The sequence below is a fragment of the Syngnathus acus genome, chromosome 19 (assembly GCF_901709675.1).
Source record: "Syngnathus acus chromosome 19, fSynAcu1.2, whole genome shotgun sequence".
In the NCBI taxonomy this organism is placed as follows: Eukaryota; Metazoa; Chordata; class Actinopteri; order Syngnathiformes; family Syngnathidae; genus Syngnathus; species Syngnathus acus.
In genome coordinates this window covers 7,180,048-7,194,012 of record NC_051103.1, presented here as the reverse complement: position 1 = coordinate 7,194,012, position 13,965 = coordinate 7,180,048, and the positions used below count along the sequence as shown (strand labels likewise).

Sequence of the window (13,965 nt, the reverse complement as noted above, 5' to 3'; positions counted from 1 at the left end):
TACGGCAAGTTAAATGCTTACGTTGTATTCACGAAACACCAGTGCGCGTCTCTACGTAGATTTTATTTCAGAATTTGGCGCGAGTTAGCTTCATGTGTTGACCGCGTCGACATTTCGAGGCATGACAAGCTCCGGATCAATATGATTGTTCTTCATATTGTATTAGCGAGTGTCCGGCCGAGAATTCAAGTGGAATATATAATAACACGACTACGTCACTTCATCGCTTGCTGGACCGATTGAGGACTTGGGTAGACGTCTCTGTTTGTTTGGAATACGTTCTGTTCATATTTATGATGGATTGTGGTCAGTATCAAATACATCTTACATGTAACGACACTTAAAGAACCGTTTACGTTGATGGGACCCTAAAATCTAAACTTTGCAACTCCGCACGTCATCGAGCTGTTTACATTCGCAACGTCTCTGTTGTTGTTGTATCTTTGTTGCATTTTGGAATGATTGTCTTTTACCAAGTTAGTTCGTGAACACTTCCAGTTCATGCAGTTGCAGCCTGTGGAAATCGTCTTTGATTTTCATTTGACCATTATGTTAAATGTGCACGTTTTAAAATAGCTCAGTATTAGTGCCAGCAGGTACCAGTATGAACACTAGGTGTCCCAGTATCCGTATCAGTGATACCAGTAGCACTGGCTTGCTTTCTTTCTACAGCAGACACGTCTGACCGGATGCTCCCTTTGCATGTCAAATGCACTTGACCGATCAGTCACTTGTTATTTTCACTTGCAGAGCATTGACTTGAAAGAAAGGAGCTGATGATGTCACTAGGCATGGATACCCCAGTGACCCGAGTACTCCCGCTCCCCACCCATTTTGCCCACGCGGAGCAGTCCTTCCCCTTGAAAAAGCGCCGCCACCATCTCTCCTCCTCATCCACATCCAACTCCTCCGTCTCCTCCCCTGATCTCATGACACGCTCTCTCCCGCCGCTGGCGCCGACCCTGACGCGCACTCTGGCGCCATCTAAGGAGTCTCTCTCCTGGAGCCACCTCTTCCCCCAAAAGGCGTCCACGTGGACACCCTTGTCCGATTCTCTCAACCAGTCGCCCCCTCCGGAATCTTCGTACGACCCCAAAAAGCAGCAGTCCTATTTCAATCAGTGCTTCACTAGGCTGGGCCCGCTGGGGAGAGGTTCCTTTGGTGAAGTCTACAAGGTGAGTGGGTGACAAAGTGAAACCTGGAGAAATTAAAAAAGTGCACCATAAAGGTCATCTTTTCTTTCCTAGGTTCAAAATAACAAAGATGGCCGCCTGTATGCAGTCAAACGCTCGCTCAGTCGCTACAGGGGCAACAATGACAGGAACCACAAGGTGAGGGAGGCTAGGAACCACGAGCGAGTCTGCCCGCACCCCCACATCCTCAACTTGGTCGCCGCCTGGGAGGAGTGCGGCCGGCTGTACATTCAGACGGAACTTTGTCACACCAGTTTGCTGCTCCATGCAGAGAGCCAGACTCCTGGGAACGGTAGGGAATGTGTCCACCATTTTGATGTCACACGTACTTCCGGGTGGATGAGTCTCATAAGAATAAGGAAATATTTTTTTATGGATGAATCGATGAGATAGTCACTCAAACAAACATGTAAAAGTCTTCTGATGTCCTAGTTTGACACTGTTGTGTTATTCTCTTCCTGGTTGACACAGATGAGCGTGCAGCATGGTGGTACTTGTGCGACCTCCTCTTGGCGCTGGACCACCTGCACTCTCGCAGTTTCGTTCATATGGACCTGAAGCCCGCCAACGTGCTGGTCACGGCCTCGGGGCGGCTCAAACTGGGCGACTTTGGGCTTCTGCTGGAGATGAAAGAGAGCAACTTAGAGAAAGTCAGAGAAGATGACCGCGGAGGAGATCCCAGGTACATGGCTCCAGAGCTCCTCCGCGGGGAATATGGACCTGCTGCAGATGTTTTCAGGTACACATTCAATAACATCAATCATATTTTGTATATTATGGGGTATCGAACATCATCTTGTTTACTTTTTAGTTTGGGTGTTTCCATTCTGGAGCTTGCATGCAATATTGAGGTCCCCAATGGTGGGGAGGGCTGGCAGCAACTCAGACAAGGGTGCCTCCCTGAGGTCGCAACGGGTAAGTTTGCATTATATCGATATTATTTTCCCCCTCCCAAAAGCAAAGGTTGAAAAGATGAATATTTGCGCAGGGCTTTCATCGGACCTTCGGAAAGTTCTTCAGATGATGCTTTGTCCGGAGCCTTCTGACAGGCCGACAGTGCGTCAGCTTCTCGCACTGCCCGCAGTGAGAAAACGCAGATGGAAGAGACGCACTTACCTCATGTTGGCAGAAACCATGCTGACTTTGGCCTTGTTCTGCCAGGTAATTTGGGAAAACATTCCGGACTGTCGCTTTGTTACATTGCATGTCCTACTTTTTACTTTTGTTTCTAGATGGTGGTAGGCTATGGCCGTCGACTTTTCTCTTCTCTTTACCTGGCCATCTTTCCTGGCTGGAGCACACCAGCACCCTGCACTCCCCCCAAAGACAACTGGAGCAGGGAGGTGACGTTGCCCCCCTGCACCTCGCACGGCGACAGCTCTGAGGACGACGAGCCCTTCCTGGTGGAATCCGTGGGAACGGATGATTCCCCAAGCTTCTCTGGCAGGTCAGCATATTGAAATCTGCTGATTGTTTTTTTCCTTCTCATTATGTCTTAATGTGTTCAAGTGTGAAAAAAAATATTTGCTAATTTGCCACAGGAATTCGAAGGTCTTGAACCTTTTGCTCTTCTCCAACAGGATGAAATCCACACTGGGTTTGAAAAATACGTCCACGCCGCTCCGATGTTCTCCAGGCGACGTCGACCGGAGTCTTCACCTGGATTCGGTTGACTGGTCCCCGTCTAACGAAGTCCGGGGACCCTCCAACCTCCACTCCAGTGACTGCTGCACAACACGCACGCACAATTCTCCAAGTCACACTGACCGGCTGGACTCCAGGCAGGGCAGACAGTCCTCACAGCGACGCAACCGCAGCCGCTCAGACAACCAACCCGGCTTCGGGCCAAAAAACCTGCTGTGTCTCTTCGAGGAAGTGGCCGTGAAGGCACAGCCGTGACTTGGAGACTGACATTATTTTGGGAACTAATGTTCCAATGTTACACGTTCACTTCCAGCATAAATGCACTATTTCTGCCATTTGTTTTTCCTCATTCACATTTTAAAGCATGCTTTGCTTCCCCATGAGTATCATCTGCAAGTTCATGCATAGATAGTGACAAAAGAGCTTCACAAGCACTAAGAAAAGCCAGACAAGCACCTGCTAACACCTCTTTGGTAGATGTAACTTTGCCTCAAGCGTTAAGACAAGGATACCATGTGCAATAAATTAACAGCTGTACCCCAGAGACTCTTGGCCCAAGCAGACAGCATACTGGAGATTTGCACACTGCCCAACACATCTCACGGACAAATATAGAATTATGCACGCACTATTGCTTGACGACAGCATTTCACTGAAGCAACAAGACTGTATCTGGTAAGGAACCTATTTTGAACAGATATGGAAATTAAGATACTTTGGTTTGATTGCAAACAATGTAAGTGTGAAAATGCAATTTTAAAAAATCACAAGCAAGCCCCATAAGTTTGTTATCAAGGGGTTAAAAATAAAAAAAATAAAACATTTGGGTGGGTGCTCAATCATTAAGGAATCACTTTTATTCTTGATACATTCTTGATACAGTTACATAGTTGTCTAAGGACGTTTGTAATTTACAAATTTACACAAAAAGTGCATTTGGAAGGGGGGCGGGGGTATTTTGCTCCACAACCCGGAAGTGATTGATTCCCACCTTCACACGAAACCAAACCACACTTTCGTTCTTCACACAGGTGAGTAGCGGTAAACAACAACGAACGTGTGTGAGAAAAATTCTCAAATGTTTAATTTTATGTAAACAATCGTGTGTAACTTGTTTCGGTTCACTCGCACACAGTCTATAGCGTATTTGTATTTTTCATGAGACGTTCTACGAAACACGCCCTTCTCACACAGCGTTAAGGTAAATGCCGAACGTCTCGTCATTTCAGAAAAAAAAGTTTTAAAAACTATTCCAAACTAAATTTGATGACAAGAACAATGACTCTAAAGACATTCTAAATGTGGTGGAGAAAAGTCGTCGAAAAGCGCAGTTTCCGGTTTAACTTCAAACTTTCTGTCTGTTATTACCGTGTTAACACTTCTTCACAACTTTTTTAAAAACTGTGTGTGGGGAAATGGAGTCGTGTTGTAATTCTTGGACATGTCGCAACAGGTTTGGCGCTGAGCAGCCAGTGATGTGATGAAATGAAGATAGACGAGAAGGTTGTGTCCTATTTTGAATCCAGCAATTCACCAGTGGACAAAGCAGGCTATCTCCATAAGAAGGTAAGCAAAAAAAATGATCAAGGTAAGCTAGTCTGCACAATAGTGGTCGCCTGGTCTTGTTTTGATTTGTAATACGAGCAAAAGTTGGAAGTGGACTTCAGGCATTCGCCACTAGATGGCGGCAGAAAACTTCACAACATGAGGCCACTATCGTTTTGCGTTTTTGTTGAGTTTTTTTGTTTTGTTTTTAGTGCTGAACAGGAAACCCGCTCGCCTTCCTGTTGCATAGAATCCAGACTAACTGAAAGTATTGTCCCGCAGGGTGATATCAGGCCTTCCTATCACAAGCGCTGGTTTGTTCTGAAGGGGAACCTCCTTTTCTACAAGGACCATCCGGATGACCGTGACCTCATCGGAGTCATTGTTCTGGAGGGCTGCACCGTTCAGCTGTGCGAATCGGAGGAGCAGTTTGCCTTTTCTTTGGTGTGGAGCGAGCTGGGCCTGCGTCCTTACAAGTTTGCCGCTGAGGACCAGGCCAGCCAGGAGAGCTGGATCAAGGCCCTACTTTCGGCTAACCACGGCTACTTATCTCTGCTTGTGATGGACCTGGAGAAGAAGTACAAAGGTGAGTGTTTTCAATACCTCTGAGTGACGTCATGTGATAACAGGACGATGACAGTTTTTTAATAGGTTTGTGTTGAAATCATGTCGGGAGGGTAATAGCTATAAAAAATGTCTTTCTGAAACATTTGCTCTTTTGTTGTTCTTTTAGAAACATTAGAGGCATTGTTCAGTGACCCAGCAAACAGCGGCGCAGCCACCCCGAATGTTGGACGTCAACGAAGCCCACAGTTGTCCACGTTGAGCCGGCATCCAGCAGGAGCTGCAGGCCCCACCGCGATCTCCGTCCCGACACTCCAAACTCCAACTGTTCCCTTGAAAACCACCGTTAAGAGGTCGCCCAAACTGTGGCCCAAAAGGACAGCCAACGTGACGCCGATTAACGGGCCGGCTCCGCCCGCTGGGGACTGGTCGGTGGTGTGTTCGGGCACCCGGGAAGAATTTAGCAAATTACACGATGATTTTGGAAAGGAAGTCAAGGACCTGATTGCTGATTGGTCAAGAAGCGGACGGGCCGGCCAAGTGACACTCCAGGAAAACTTGATCGATTTGAGTAGCTTTGACTGAACTGGTCCGATATTCAAAATCTCATTTCAAGACTAATTAGCGCTCTCAACGCAGCGTTATCATTCCAAAACATTTAATCAACTTTTTTTTTTTGAAATAGTATTTGTTTGAGCAGTTCACCCCAAAGTTATTCATACCTCGGAGTATGGACGTGGAGATGATGTTCTCAGCTTTATGACCTGGAAGTGATGTCATTTCTGGAAGACAAGTCATTTACAGTCAGAGACACTTTTGTTGACAAAAGTGTCATTCTTCACATTAAAAAACAAAACAAAACTTCAAGATGTGTTCTAAATGTATAGTTGATAAAATTGTAAGTTCAAAGCAACAAGAAATTTGTTAATATTTATCAACACAATTTGGAAAGACTCTTGAGTCCAAATAAAAAATCTTTGACTTTTTAGTGTTGTTTTTTTAGCATGTTCAGGCCCAGACGTCAAATTTTAGAAGGAAGCTAAGAGAATGGTGGCAGGGGGCTGCCACGGCTATTTTGGTGTGTCCAGCTGTCTGGTTTTTATGGTCTTTCTCTCTCTGTCTCACTCTTTTCACCTTCGCCATGCTCGCTCGCCCGCCCGTAAGCGAGTGGAGGCCTTTCTGCCGATGACCTTCAGTCAGTGCTCGCTTCGTTCGGAGCCCGACCAAATCCAATTTAATGTGAAGGTATTGATCGGCTAGATTGCACAAATTGCTTTCAAACATGATCCGGGACAAGCTTCGTGTGCTTGTTGACATTTCTCAGTGATATCACAAGCCTTGTAGTCGCGTGCCATCCCTGGCGCGGACCCAAAGAACATCAGTCAACTGTTTTCAAGTTTCACGGCTGTTTATAAATCCTTCAGGGTTCTACTGCTCAAGACGGATCAACGCAGAGACAGGTGATGATACTTGAAAATGCAAGGCGCATTAGTCACTTAGGACTTGGTGTCAGTCCATGGCTACTCATCTTTTGTTCTCCTAGAGTTGAATTTGGCCATATTAGTCCCAGCCTGCGTGTTGGCATTGAATTCACCTCATTCCAAGTCTGCCTATTTTGGAACGCCGGTTAGCCCACGTAGGACCCGCCACCTCCTCGCTCCGCCTCTTTTTCCCTCTTACTTTGTCCTTAGCTCTGCTTTGCTGCCAAACCTGATGGTGTGGCTAAAGTTAGCCCCCCACCGGGCTGGTATATAAGGCCCAAAGGGGTCCGTCGCTTGCACGTCAGTCACATCGGCTCGGCGTAGGCTTCTCGTCTTGACCAACAACAACCCAACAAACTTGAGAGATGGTGAGTTTTTGCCTCATGATTTCAAATTGCTTCTCGCCGCATTAAAGATTGCATGCTGGGAAATGGACCATTTTAGTACTGAACTCTGGTTTAGTTTTCAAACTAAGTCCAGATGAAATAGTCATTGGAAGAATTATTATCAGACTAAAAAATTTCATCGGCATGAATTGTACCTGGCATCGTAGGCACCCAAGAAGGCCAAGAGGAGACAGCAGCAGGGCGAGGGCGGCTCCTCCAACGTGTTCTCCATGTTTGAGCAGAGCCAGATCCAGGAGTACAAGGAGGTAACCTTCTCCCCATCTCATGCAAAACAGAACTATATAAAAGTGATGACGCTGGAAGTGGCCGAGGGGTTACGTCGGCCTCCCGTGTGACCCCGCTGGAATGCTGCCCAACAGCTGGTGGGATTAGCAGTCAATAGAAGCAGGAACAGTCACATTTAAATGAAAAGCAGTTTGCGCGATATGATTGGTCAGGGGTGCCAAAGATCCAAATAAGGGGCTAAACCCCCCTTGATGGCCTCTGGAGGTGATGGAACATGGCAGAAAGGAGAAGAATAGCCACGAGGTGAAAAAGGCCGACCGGGTTCGGGTGCGCGGTAGGTGACAGATGTCATGGATACCCACCGCCCGCATGCAACGGGCTTGTCTGGCATTCCGAAGCCATTTTAACACCTTGAGAAAACAAGTGGCCCACCAGCTGCCAAGTCCCCAACGGTGTCCGATGTCATCTACGGTTTCACGTGGGCAAAGTGAGACGGGCAACATTTCCAAGTTGATGTTGGCAAGCCACACGCTTGATCAGAAGAGCGCCTTTCTGATGTACGTGTCATGTCGCCGCAGGCTTTCACAATCATTGACCAGAACCGAGATGGCATCATCAGCAAGGATGACCTGAGGGACGTGTTGGCCACCATGGGCCAACTGAATGTGAAGAATGAGGAGCTGGAGGCCATGGTGAAAGAAGCCAGCGGTCCCATCAACTTCACCGTCTTCCTCACCATGTTTGGCGAGAAGCTGAAGGGTCCGCTGATTGATTTTGAAAACCAAAAATACTCCAATGCCAATTTGACAACATGAGGAAAGTTAACCAGACTTTCCTTAATCAGGCGCTGATCCCGAGGACGTTATCGTGAGCGCTTTCAAGGTCCTGGACCCCGAGGCCACCGGCTCCATCAAGAAAGAATTGTAAGATGATTTCATTCTTCCGTTTTGAATCAACATAACCTGATGTACATTTGACTTCTCTAGCCTTGAGGAGCTCCTGACAACCCAGTGTGACAGGTTCACCGCCGAGGAGGTGAGCTCGGTTATTATGAACACACCAAACAAAGATTTTTTTTTTTATTCATTTCACAAAATCAACATTTCCATTGTCCTCCATCCAGATGACCAACTTGTGGGCCGCTTTCCCCCCCGATGTGGCTGGCAACGTGGACTACAAGAACATCTGCTACGTCATCACACACGGAGAGGAAAAGGAAGAGTAAACCTGCCTCTCTGCAAAACAAAACAACCCTCCACGTTAATTCCACGCCAAATTATATCAACCCCCCCGACACATACATGCACCCCGGCCTACTCAGGTCCTCTTACTTGAAACAAGTAAGCAGGTTGACCCATTTGGTCTGTTTGTCTCAACTCTGAATTGTCCTCTTTTTGTGGAGGAGGAACGGGAGTTTTGCACTAAAATAGTCAGCGTCCACCCACTTCCTTCTCCCAGAGGACAGGTCAGGTTGCAGGGGCCGCAGAGATGCTGAAAGATGATGAGGGGGGGAGGAAGGAAAGAAAGAAAGAAAAGTCACACTGGCTTGCCTCTCCTCGCCCCCCTTGCTGCTGTTTCCCACCTGTTGTTGTGACTGTCCATGTCTCCATTGTAACAAAGAAAGAAGTACAAATAAAAGCCACTGTATTTCGTAGCGTTCTGTGTTGTTTTGGTTTGACTAGACGCAGGGACATAACCATGAATGGTTTAAGCATGTGCTTCACCATATTCGCCACAAGACGGCGACAAAGCAATGCAAATCATTACGCAGTCCATTGCATGACGTGTATTTTTGCCCCGCAGTCGCTCTCTCTCTGCATGTCATGTCAATCTTTGTCATGTCATCTTTCGGGATTTTACTAGGACATTGATGAGTGGTCTGTGGTAAAGCATCCAATTTAACTTAACTAGTCTGAAAATATATTTTTGATGTTCATCTATCTACATATTCCAGTGACTATAGCAAAAGGCAGAATTATTATATGCTCTTCCACTAGATAACAGCAGACGTGAGCCTACTTTGTTATGTAATAAAGGTTGTTAAACAGTGCAGTATAGGATTGTGTTAGTGTACCTAATAGAGTGTCCGGTAGCCGTCATTTACCCACGTGATTTATGCGCAGGAAGTACAGACTCGGAACAAAAAGTCTCTTCAAAATAAAACTATGTGAATATATGAATGGCTGACGTGTACCGGTGTTGGGTGGCGACCAGTCTGCCTTTCGCCTGACGTCAGCTGGGATAGACTTCAGCACCCTCCACGAACCTGAACAGGCTAAGCGGTGTTGAAAATGAATGGATGGAAAAGTGGGTAGTCTCAGATGAAGGAATAAACCGCGTCATTACATGGTCGACAAAATGAGTTTACTTTGAAATATCTGACCGGAAGTACGTTATGCATGAGTTGTGACGTTTTTTTCAAAGGCCAGGGGGTGGGGGACCCCTTTGACTGGCGGTTCCCCGACGAGACCATCACCACTGCAAAACCACTTGCTCACAGAGAAATGGCAATTTGGTAATGTGGACTGTTTGTTCCGGAATCCCTCGATGCCATTGCCGCCTCGCCGTGCCTTTGTGAGTGCCACCGCCGGTCCAAGATCCACTACGACGACCATGGCCTCGCCGCGCCCCCCCCGCTGCACATCTGGCAGAGCGGCCTGGGTGGTGGTCGTCGTACTGCTCATATCGGCGACCACCGTGGTGGGCTCCCAGGGCGACAAAGACTCGGTGTACCGGGACTGTGTGAGTCAGTGTGTCCAAAGCAACTGCACCGGAGTTCGGTTACGGTGGTACCAGGCAGTCCAGCCGCAGTACATGGCGCTGACAGGTGAACTGTCCTAGTTGTTGTTGTTGTTGTTGTCAGCTGTTTTGGTTTGTGTGTATATTTAATCCACATTTCACACTATTCCAGCTCAAGGGCTCGTCAGTAAAATTCCAGGACTAGGGTCAAATACTCCGTGAACCCTTAGATAGAATTCTGATAGGGCAGATTTTCGTGTTCTCAACCTGAAAAGTATTAATCCAATTTTCATTCATTTGAATGGGGAAAGATGATAATATACTCATGATTAAAACTTGGTCAGCCTTGAACAAATTTCATAACAAAACACATCAATTGCTTTTGTATTCATATTGTTAAGAGGCTTTTGAGGATAACTTGAAGTAGTTTTGTTTGCGGCTCAAACTAAACTGTATGGCCTGGTGGTGTCGCTGCACAAGTTGAAAGCGGGTTTTTCTCGTCTAGCAAGGTGTTGCAAAAGTGGAGCATTGAACCATTATCACCTCTTTGGTTTCATTGCAATTATTCTGCTGTTTCTTATTCTTTATTGTTAGGCACATTATCACCAGCGTTGATCCCAATTTCAACTTTCCAAAATGTTTGCAATCATTCCACTTCTTCTGGCCCTGCTTGATTATTATTCTGGTGGATAAATGGCAACAGGTGAATGAAGACTCCTGGTGACACTATAAATGACTTTTATTTGTCTTCCAGGTTGGACTTGTCGAGATGACTGTCGCTATGAGTGCATGTGGACCACCGTGGGTCTTTACCAGGCTGGAGGCTACGAGGTCCCGCAGTTCCACGGCAAGGTTCAAAATCTCTTTTGTGATTTAAGTGGATATCAACGTTGCTTTGGATGAAGACTCACAGTCTTTTATTTGACATTTTTTTCCTAATGTATATCTCAGTGGCCGTTTACACGCTTCCTGTGCTTCGAGGAGCCGGCGTCCGCCCTCGCCTCTCTCCTGAACGGCCTGGCGTGCCTTCTCATGCTGCTGCGCTACCGGAGCACCGTGCCACGGCAGAGCCCCATGTTCCACACCATCAACGCCTTCTCTCTGGTCTCGCTATTTAACACGATGGCAGAAAAGGAAGCAGGGACGTTTTTTTCTTTTTTTCAACTCGATGACGCTGTGTTTGTGTTTACAGGTGTCGCTCAACGCCTGGTTCTGGTCCACGGTGTTCCACACACGCGACACCTTCCTCACTGAGGTAACTTCAGTGCCAACCAGGCCATAGTTTCGTCCAGACAGGACAAAAACGAAGCATGTCTCTCGACCTTGATCTCGACTTTGTGTTCTCTTGCAGAAAATGGACTATTTCTGTGCTACTGCAGTCATTCTCTACTCCATTTACTTGTGCTGTGTCAGGTAATTGCCAACGTTAGAGTTGCTGCAAAACAAATGGACTTGTTAGAACATAAAACGTGTCTTTGGCAGAACGTTGGGGCTGAAGCACCCGTGGGTGTCCAGCATCATGGGGGTGGTGCTCATCTTGGCGTTCACCTCACACATTTCCTACTTGACCTTTGTCCGTTTCGACTATGGCTACAACATGGCCGCCAACACCTTCTTTGGTATGACAAAGTAGCTAATAGGTGACCATTTAGGAACGCGCTTAGATTTTTTTGTGCTCTTACTTGAAGGCATGGTGAACCTGCTGTGGTGGCTGTGCTGGTGCTGGAGCAACCGGCGGACGCTGCCGTACTGGTGGAAGTGTGGCCTGGTGGTTGTGCTGCTTCACGGCCTGGCCCTACTGGAGCTGCTGGACTTCCCGCCTTATCGGTGGGTCCTGGACGCGCATGCCATTTGGCACCTGAGCACCATCCCCGTGCACTTCCTTTTCTACAGGTCAGGCCGCAAATAATACGGTCAAATATTTCAAAGAGATGATTCATGTCTGGAATGGTTAACAAGTATGCATTGGTCGCTCCAGTTTCCTGATCGACGACAGCCTCTACCTGCTCAACACCGAGAAGCTAGGCGTCAAGTTCGAGTAGGGCCGGAGTCCCGTCGTCCGACGGCGCCGCCTCTCTCCAATTGTGGCCGCCGAACCCCTCCACGTAGAAGTAGAGCCGTCTCCCTCGTGTCCTGCATGACACCTTCCATCGATGACCACTGGTTTACATTGTTTTATTATTTTTATTTATTTGCCATGTGGAAAAACAGGGTGAACGAGAACGTATTGTTTTCTCCAATATTGAATTCTCAGCCCGACTCGGCATAAATGCAGTTCACGCTTCCCTTCGATAGGTGGCGCCAGAAATCCCCCGTGCAAAAAGTGGCAGCTTCGTCACCCCTGTTGAGTAGATTATTCGAGAAAGAATGGGACGAGGGTTTGTTTGAACGACCTTTTTGCTGACTGAGATATTTCTCTTTTATTTCGTGCCTCTGTTGTCTCCTTTGCTGCTTTCGATCTTTTTTTAATCCATCACCCACTCTCTCAATTATTTTCTTATTATTTTATGGTGCTTTAATTTGTTTATCGAGTGCGATGTGATCGACCATCATGAAATTTAATATTTTATTCACCTGGATTGCCTTTTTAGCGTGAAGACAAATTTTGAAAGGAATAAGAAGCATTTCTAGAAGAGTGTTCTATATTAAAAGAGGAATTTTGATGGCTTTTGTATGGATTTCATTGCTGCAGTATTCCCTTAGAATGCCCCCCCCCCCCCCGCCAAAATGTCCCCATGTGTAAACTAGGGCTGAACAATTTGAAAATGAATCAAATTGAATTTTTTTTCTTTTTCAATTCAACTTTGATTAATTGTTCAGCCCTAGTAATTGCATTCTGGTGTCATCACTGCCTCATACTTACATGTGACTGATCACATTTCCCTTCCCCACTTTGCATATGTGCACTTTAGGGATGCACCCGTGCGTTGCGTTTGGAATTCGCCTCATGCCTTTCTGTTTGCGACGGGACAATGAATGCAGTGGAATACAATAGTCCTGCACCATGTGTTTTGTTTCATAGAATTCTTCAGCTAGTTGTTTGTGAGCATTTCACGACACAAGAGTTCACGTGCACTTAATAAATTGGCGAGTGACTATGGGCTTGAGTGTGTGATGGGATAAATGTAGTGATGGTATGAACATAGTAGACACTACGATATAAGAACTTAAATGTATGTTTCATAATCACTTCAATATTCAAAATCAATTTTACAACAAGAAGCTGTATGAACATAATTTATTTCAAAGAGATAAAAAAATGTTCAGTGCTGTGTTATAAGTTATTATTTAAATAGCATCTTTTTGACATTTTGTGTCCCTTTTAGCTGCACATCAACTGTCTGCACAATACCCTCCAATCCACCTCACACAAAAAGCACATTTTAAGATCTTGGAAAAATAAATAAAAGTCTTCTTTGTTGATAGAGGACGGACACTCGTGTGGTTTTGTTGTGTAGAAATTGAACTTTACATGGCTGCAAACTTGAGTCCCAGTTACTCGCTGGTCTTTGGTTCCCTCTTGCGGTACAAGACAATCACTACATTAAATGTGGATTGATGAGCTTTTGTGAGGATAAGCGGTTTGAAAAATAAATGAATTAGTTTTGCACTCTTTGAGGTTTGTTCTAATCGCGAACATACACCTTAAAAGCAGAGACAGGTATTTTATCTGACAGAAAGTGATTTCACTTTATCTGTTGGCTGATAGTTGGGTGCACTAGCTTTGGACTCTGACCCGGCTCCTGTGGGTGGAGACACTGGGGGCCGCATGAGGATGAATGGACTTTATTCTTCCTCCTCCCGCTACTGATTTGCGACCGTGGAGAGAGGGGCATGAGAAAAAGTGAAAGGAAAGAGGGCTTGGTGAATAATAAGTCTCCATGAGTTGTCAGTGAGTCTTACACATCAGCAGGAAGCACCAAGTTAATTTGGCACGAGCACAATGATGTCATTTAGGGGAGAAATGAGCCAATGCACACTGTGGGGTTTCTGACTTTTCATTGGAGATTAAATTATATTTAAAAAATGGACATTTAGAACCTTTGTAAAGTACCTTTATATATGATACTGCCACCAGGTGGCTATGACGTGCACACCAGAAGGAGCAACACAATGTCAATTGAATGTAAAGCAAAAAATATGGAATATGACTTTTTTTTTTTTTTT

The 13,965-nt window shown here is 46.1% G+C and overlaps 4 protein-coding genes across 5 annotated transcripts; all 4 read left to right on the top strand.

Moving 5' to 3' along the window:
- Positions 1-40: 40 nt before the first annotated feature.
- pkmyt1 (protein kinase, membrane associated tyrosine/threonine 1) lies at positions 41-3,512 on the top strand. Its single transcript, XM_037278842.1, has 8 exons — positions 41-306; positions 751-1,175; positions 1,248-1,485; positions 1,665-1,932; positions 2,005-2,108; positions 2,182-2,354; positions 2,426-2,640; positions 2,774-3,512. The coding sequence occupies exons 2-8, from the start codon at positions 777-779 to the stop codon at positions 3,090-3,092; spliced, it is 1,716 nt and encodes a 571-aa protein (XP_037134737.1). The 5' UTR covers positions 41-306; positions 751-776; the 3' UTR covers positions 3,093-3,512.
- Positions 3,513-3,729: 217 nt separating this feature from the next.
- Positions 3,730-5,855, top strand: LOC119138696 (sesquipedalian-1-like). 2 transcript variants are annotated; one of them, XM_037279007.1, is made up of 4 exons: positions 3,730-3,868; positions 4,291-4,403; positions 4,665-4,968; positions 5,116-5,855. In XM_037279007.1, the coding sequence occupies exons 2-4, from the start codon at positions 4,323-4,325 to the stop codon at positions 5,529-5,531; spliced, it is 801 nt and encodes a 266-aa protein (XP_037134902.1). In that variant the 5' UTR covers positions 3,730-3,868; positions 4,291-4,322; the 3' UTR covers positions 5,532-5,855. The 2 variants fall into 2 exon arrangements, with proteins under 2 accessions (XP_037134902.1, XP_037134903.1); XM_037279008.1 differs by lacking the exon at positions 3,730-3,868 and adding an exon at positions 3,875-4,038.
- Positions 5,856-6,643: 788 nt separating this feature from the next.
- mylpfb (myosin light chain, phosphorylatable, fast skeletal muscle b) lies at positions 6,644-8,713 on the top strand. Its single transcript, XM_037279040.1, has 6 exons — positions 6,644-6,795; positions 6,981-7,079; positions 7,638-7,818; positions 7,904-7,982; positions 8,046-8,094; positions 8,183-8,713. The coding sequence occupies exons 1-6, from the start codon at positions 6,793-6,795 to the stop codon at positions 8,282-8,284; spliced, it is 513 nt and encodes a 170-aa protein (XP_037134935.1). The 5' UTR covers positions 6,644-6,792; the 3' UTR covers positions 8,285-8,713.
- Positions 8,714-9,364: 651 nt separating this feature from the next.
- Positions 9,365-13,068, top strand: pgap3 (post-GPI attachment to proteins phospholipase 3). Its single transcript, XM_037278966.1, has 8 exons — positions 9,365-9,886; positions 10,553-10,650; positions 10,750-10,902; positions 10,991-11,053; positions 11,150-11,211; positions 11,281-11,417; positions 11,487-11,691; positions 11,777-13,068. Exons 1-8 carry the CDS (start codon positions 9,607-9,609, stop codon positions 11,838-11,840), a joined length of 1,062 nt encoding a protein of 353 aa, XP_037134861.1. The 5' UTR covers positions 9,365-9,606; the 3' UTR covers positions 11,841-13,068.
- The last annotated feature ends 897 nt before the right edge of the window (positions 13,069-13,965 follow it).

Bases quoted from the DNA above. Each gene is read 5' to 3' on its own strand.
- pkmyt1 (XM_037278842.1), top strand. From the start codon at position 777: ATGATGTCACTAGGCATGGATACCCCAGTGACCCGAGTACTCCCGCTC. The intron at 1,176-1,247 runs GTGAGTGGGTGA...TTTCTTTCCTAG, and splicing joins CCTTTGGTGAAGTCTACAAG to GTTCAAAATAACAAAGATGG. The intron at 2,109-2,181 runs GTAAGTTTGCAT...ATATTTGCGCAG, and splicing joins CCTCCCTGAGGTCGCAACGG to GGCTTTCATCGGACCTTCGG.
- LOC119138696 (XM_037279007.1), top strand. From the start codon at position 4,323: ATGAAGATAGACGAGAAGGTTGTGTCCTATTTTGAATCCAGCAATTCA. The intron at 4,404-4,664 runs GTAAGCAAAAAA...ATTGTCCCGCAG, and splicing joins CAGGCTATCTCCATAAGAAG to GGTGATATCAGGCCTTCCTA. The intron at 4,969-5,115 runs GTGAGTGTTTTC...TTGTTCTTTTAG, and splicing joins CCTGGAGAAGAAGTACAAAG to AAACATTAGAGGCATTGTTC.
- pgap3 (XM_037278966.1), top strand. From the start codon at position 9,607: ATGCCATTGCCGCCTCGCCGTGCCTTTGTGAGTGCCACCGCCGGTCCA. The intron at 11,054-11,149 runs GTAACTTCAGTG...GTTCTCTTGCAG, and splicing joins GCGACACCTTCCTCACTGAG to AAAATGGACTATTTCTGTGC. The intron at 11,692-11,776 runs GTCAGGCCGCAA...TGGTCGCTCCAG, and splicing joins GTGCACTTCCTTTTCTACAG to TTTCCTGATCGACGACAGCC.
- mylpfb (XM_037279040.1), top strand. The intron at 7,819-7,903 runs GTCCGCTGATTG...TTCCTTAATCAG, and splicing joins GTTTGGCGAGAAGCTGAAGG to GCGCTGATCCCGAGGACGTT. The intron at 7,983-8,045 runs GTAAGATGATTT...TGACTTCTCTAG, and splicing joins GGCTCCATCAAGAAAGAATT to CCTTGAGGAGCTCCTGACAA.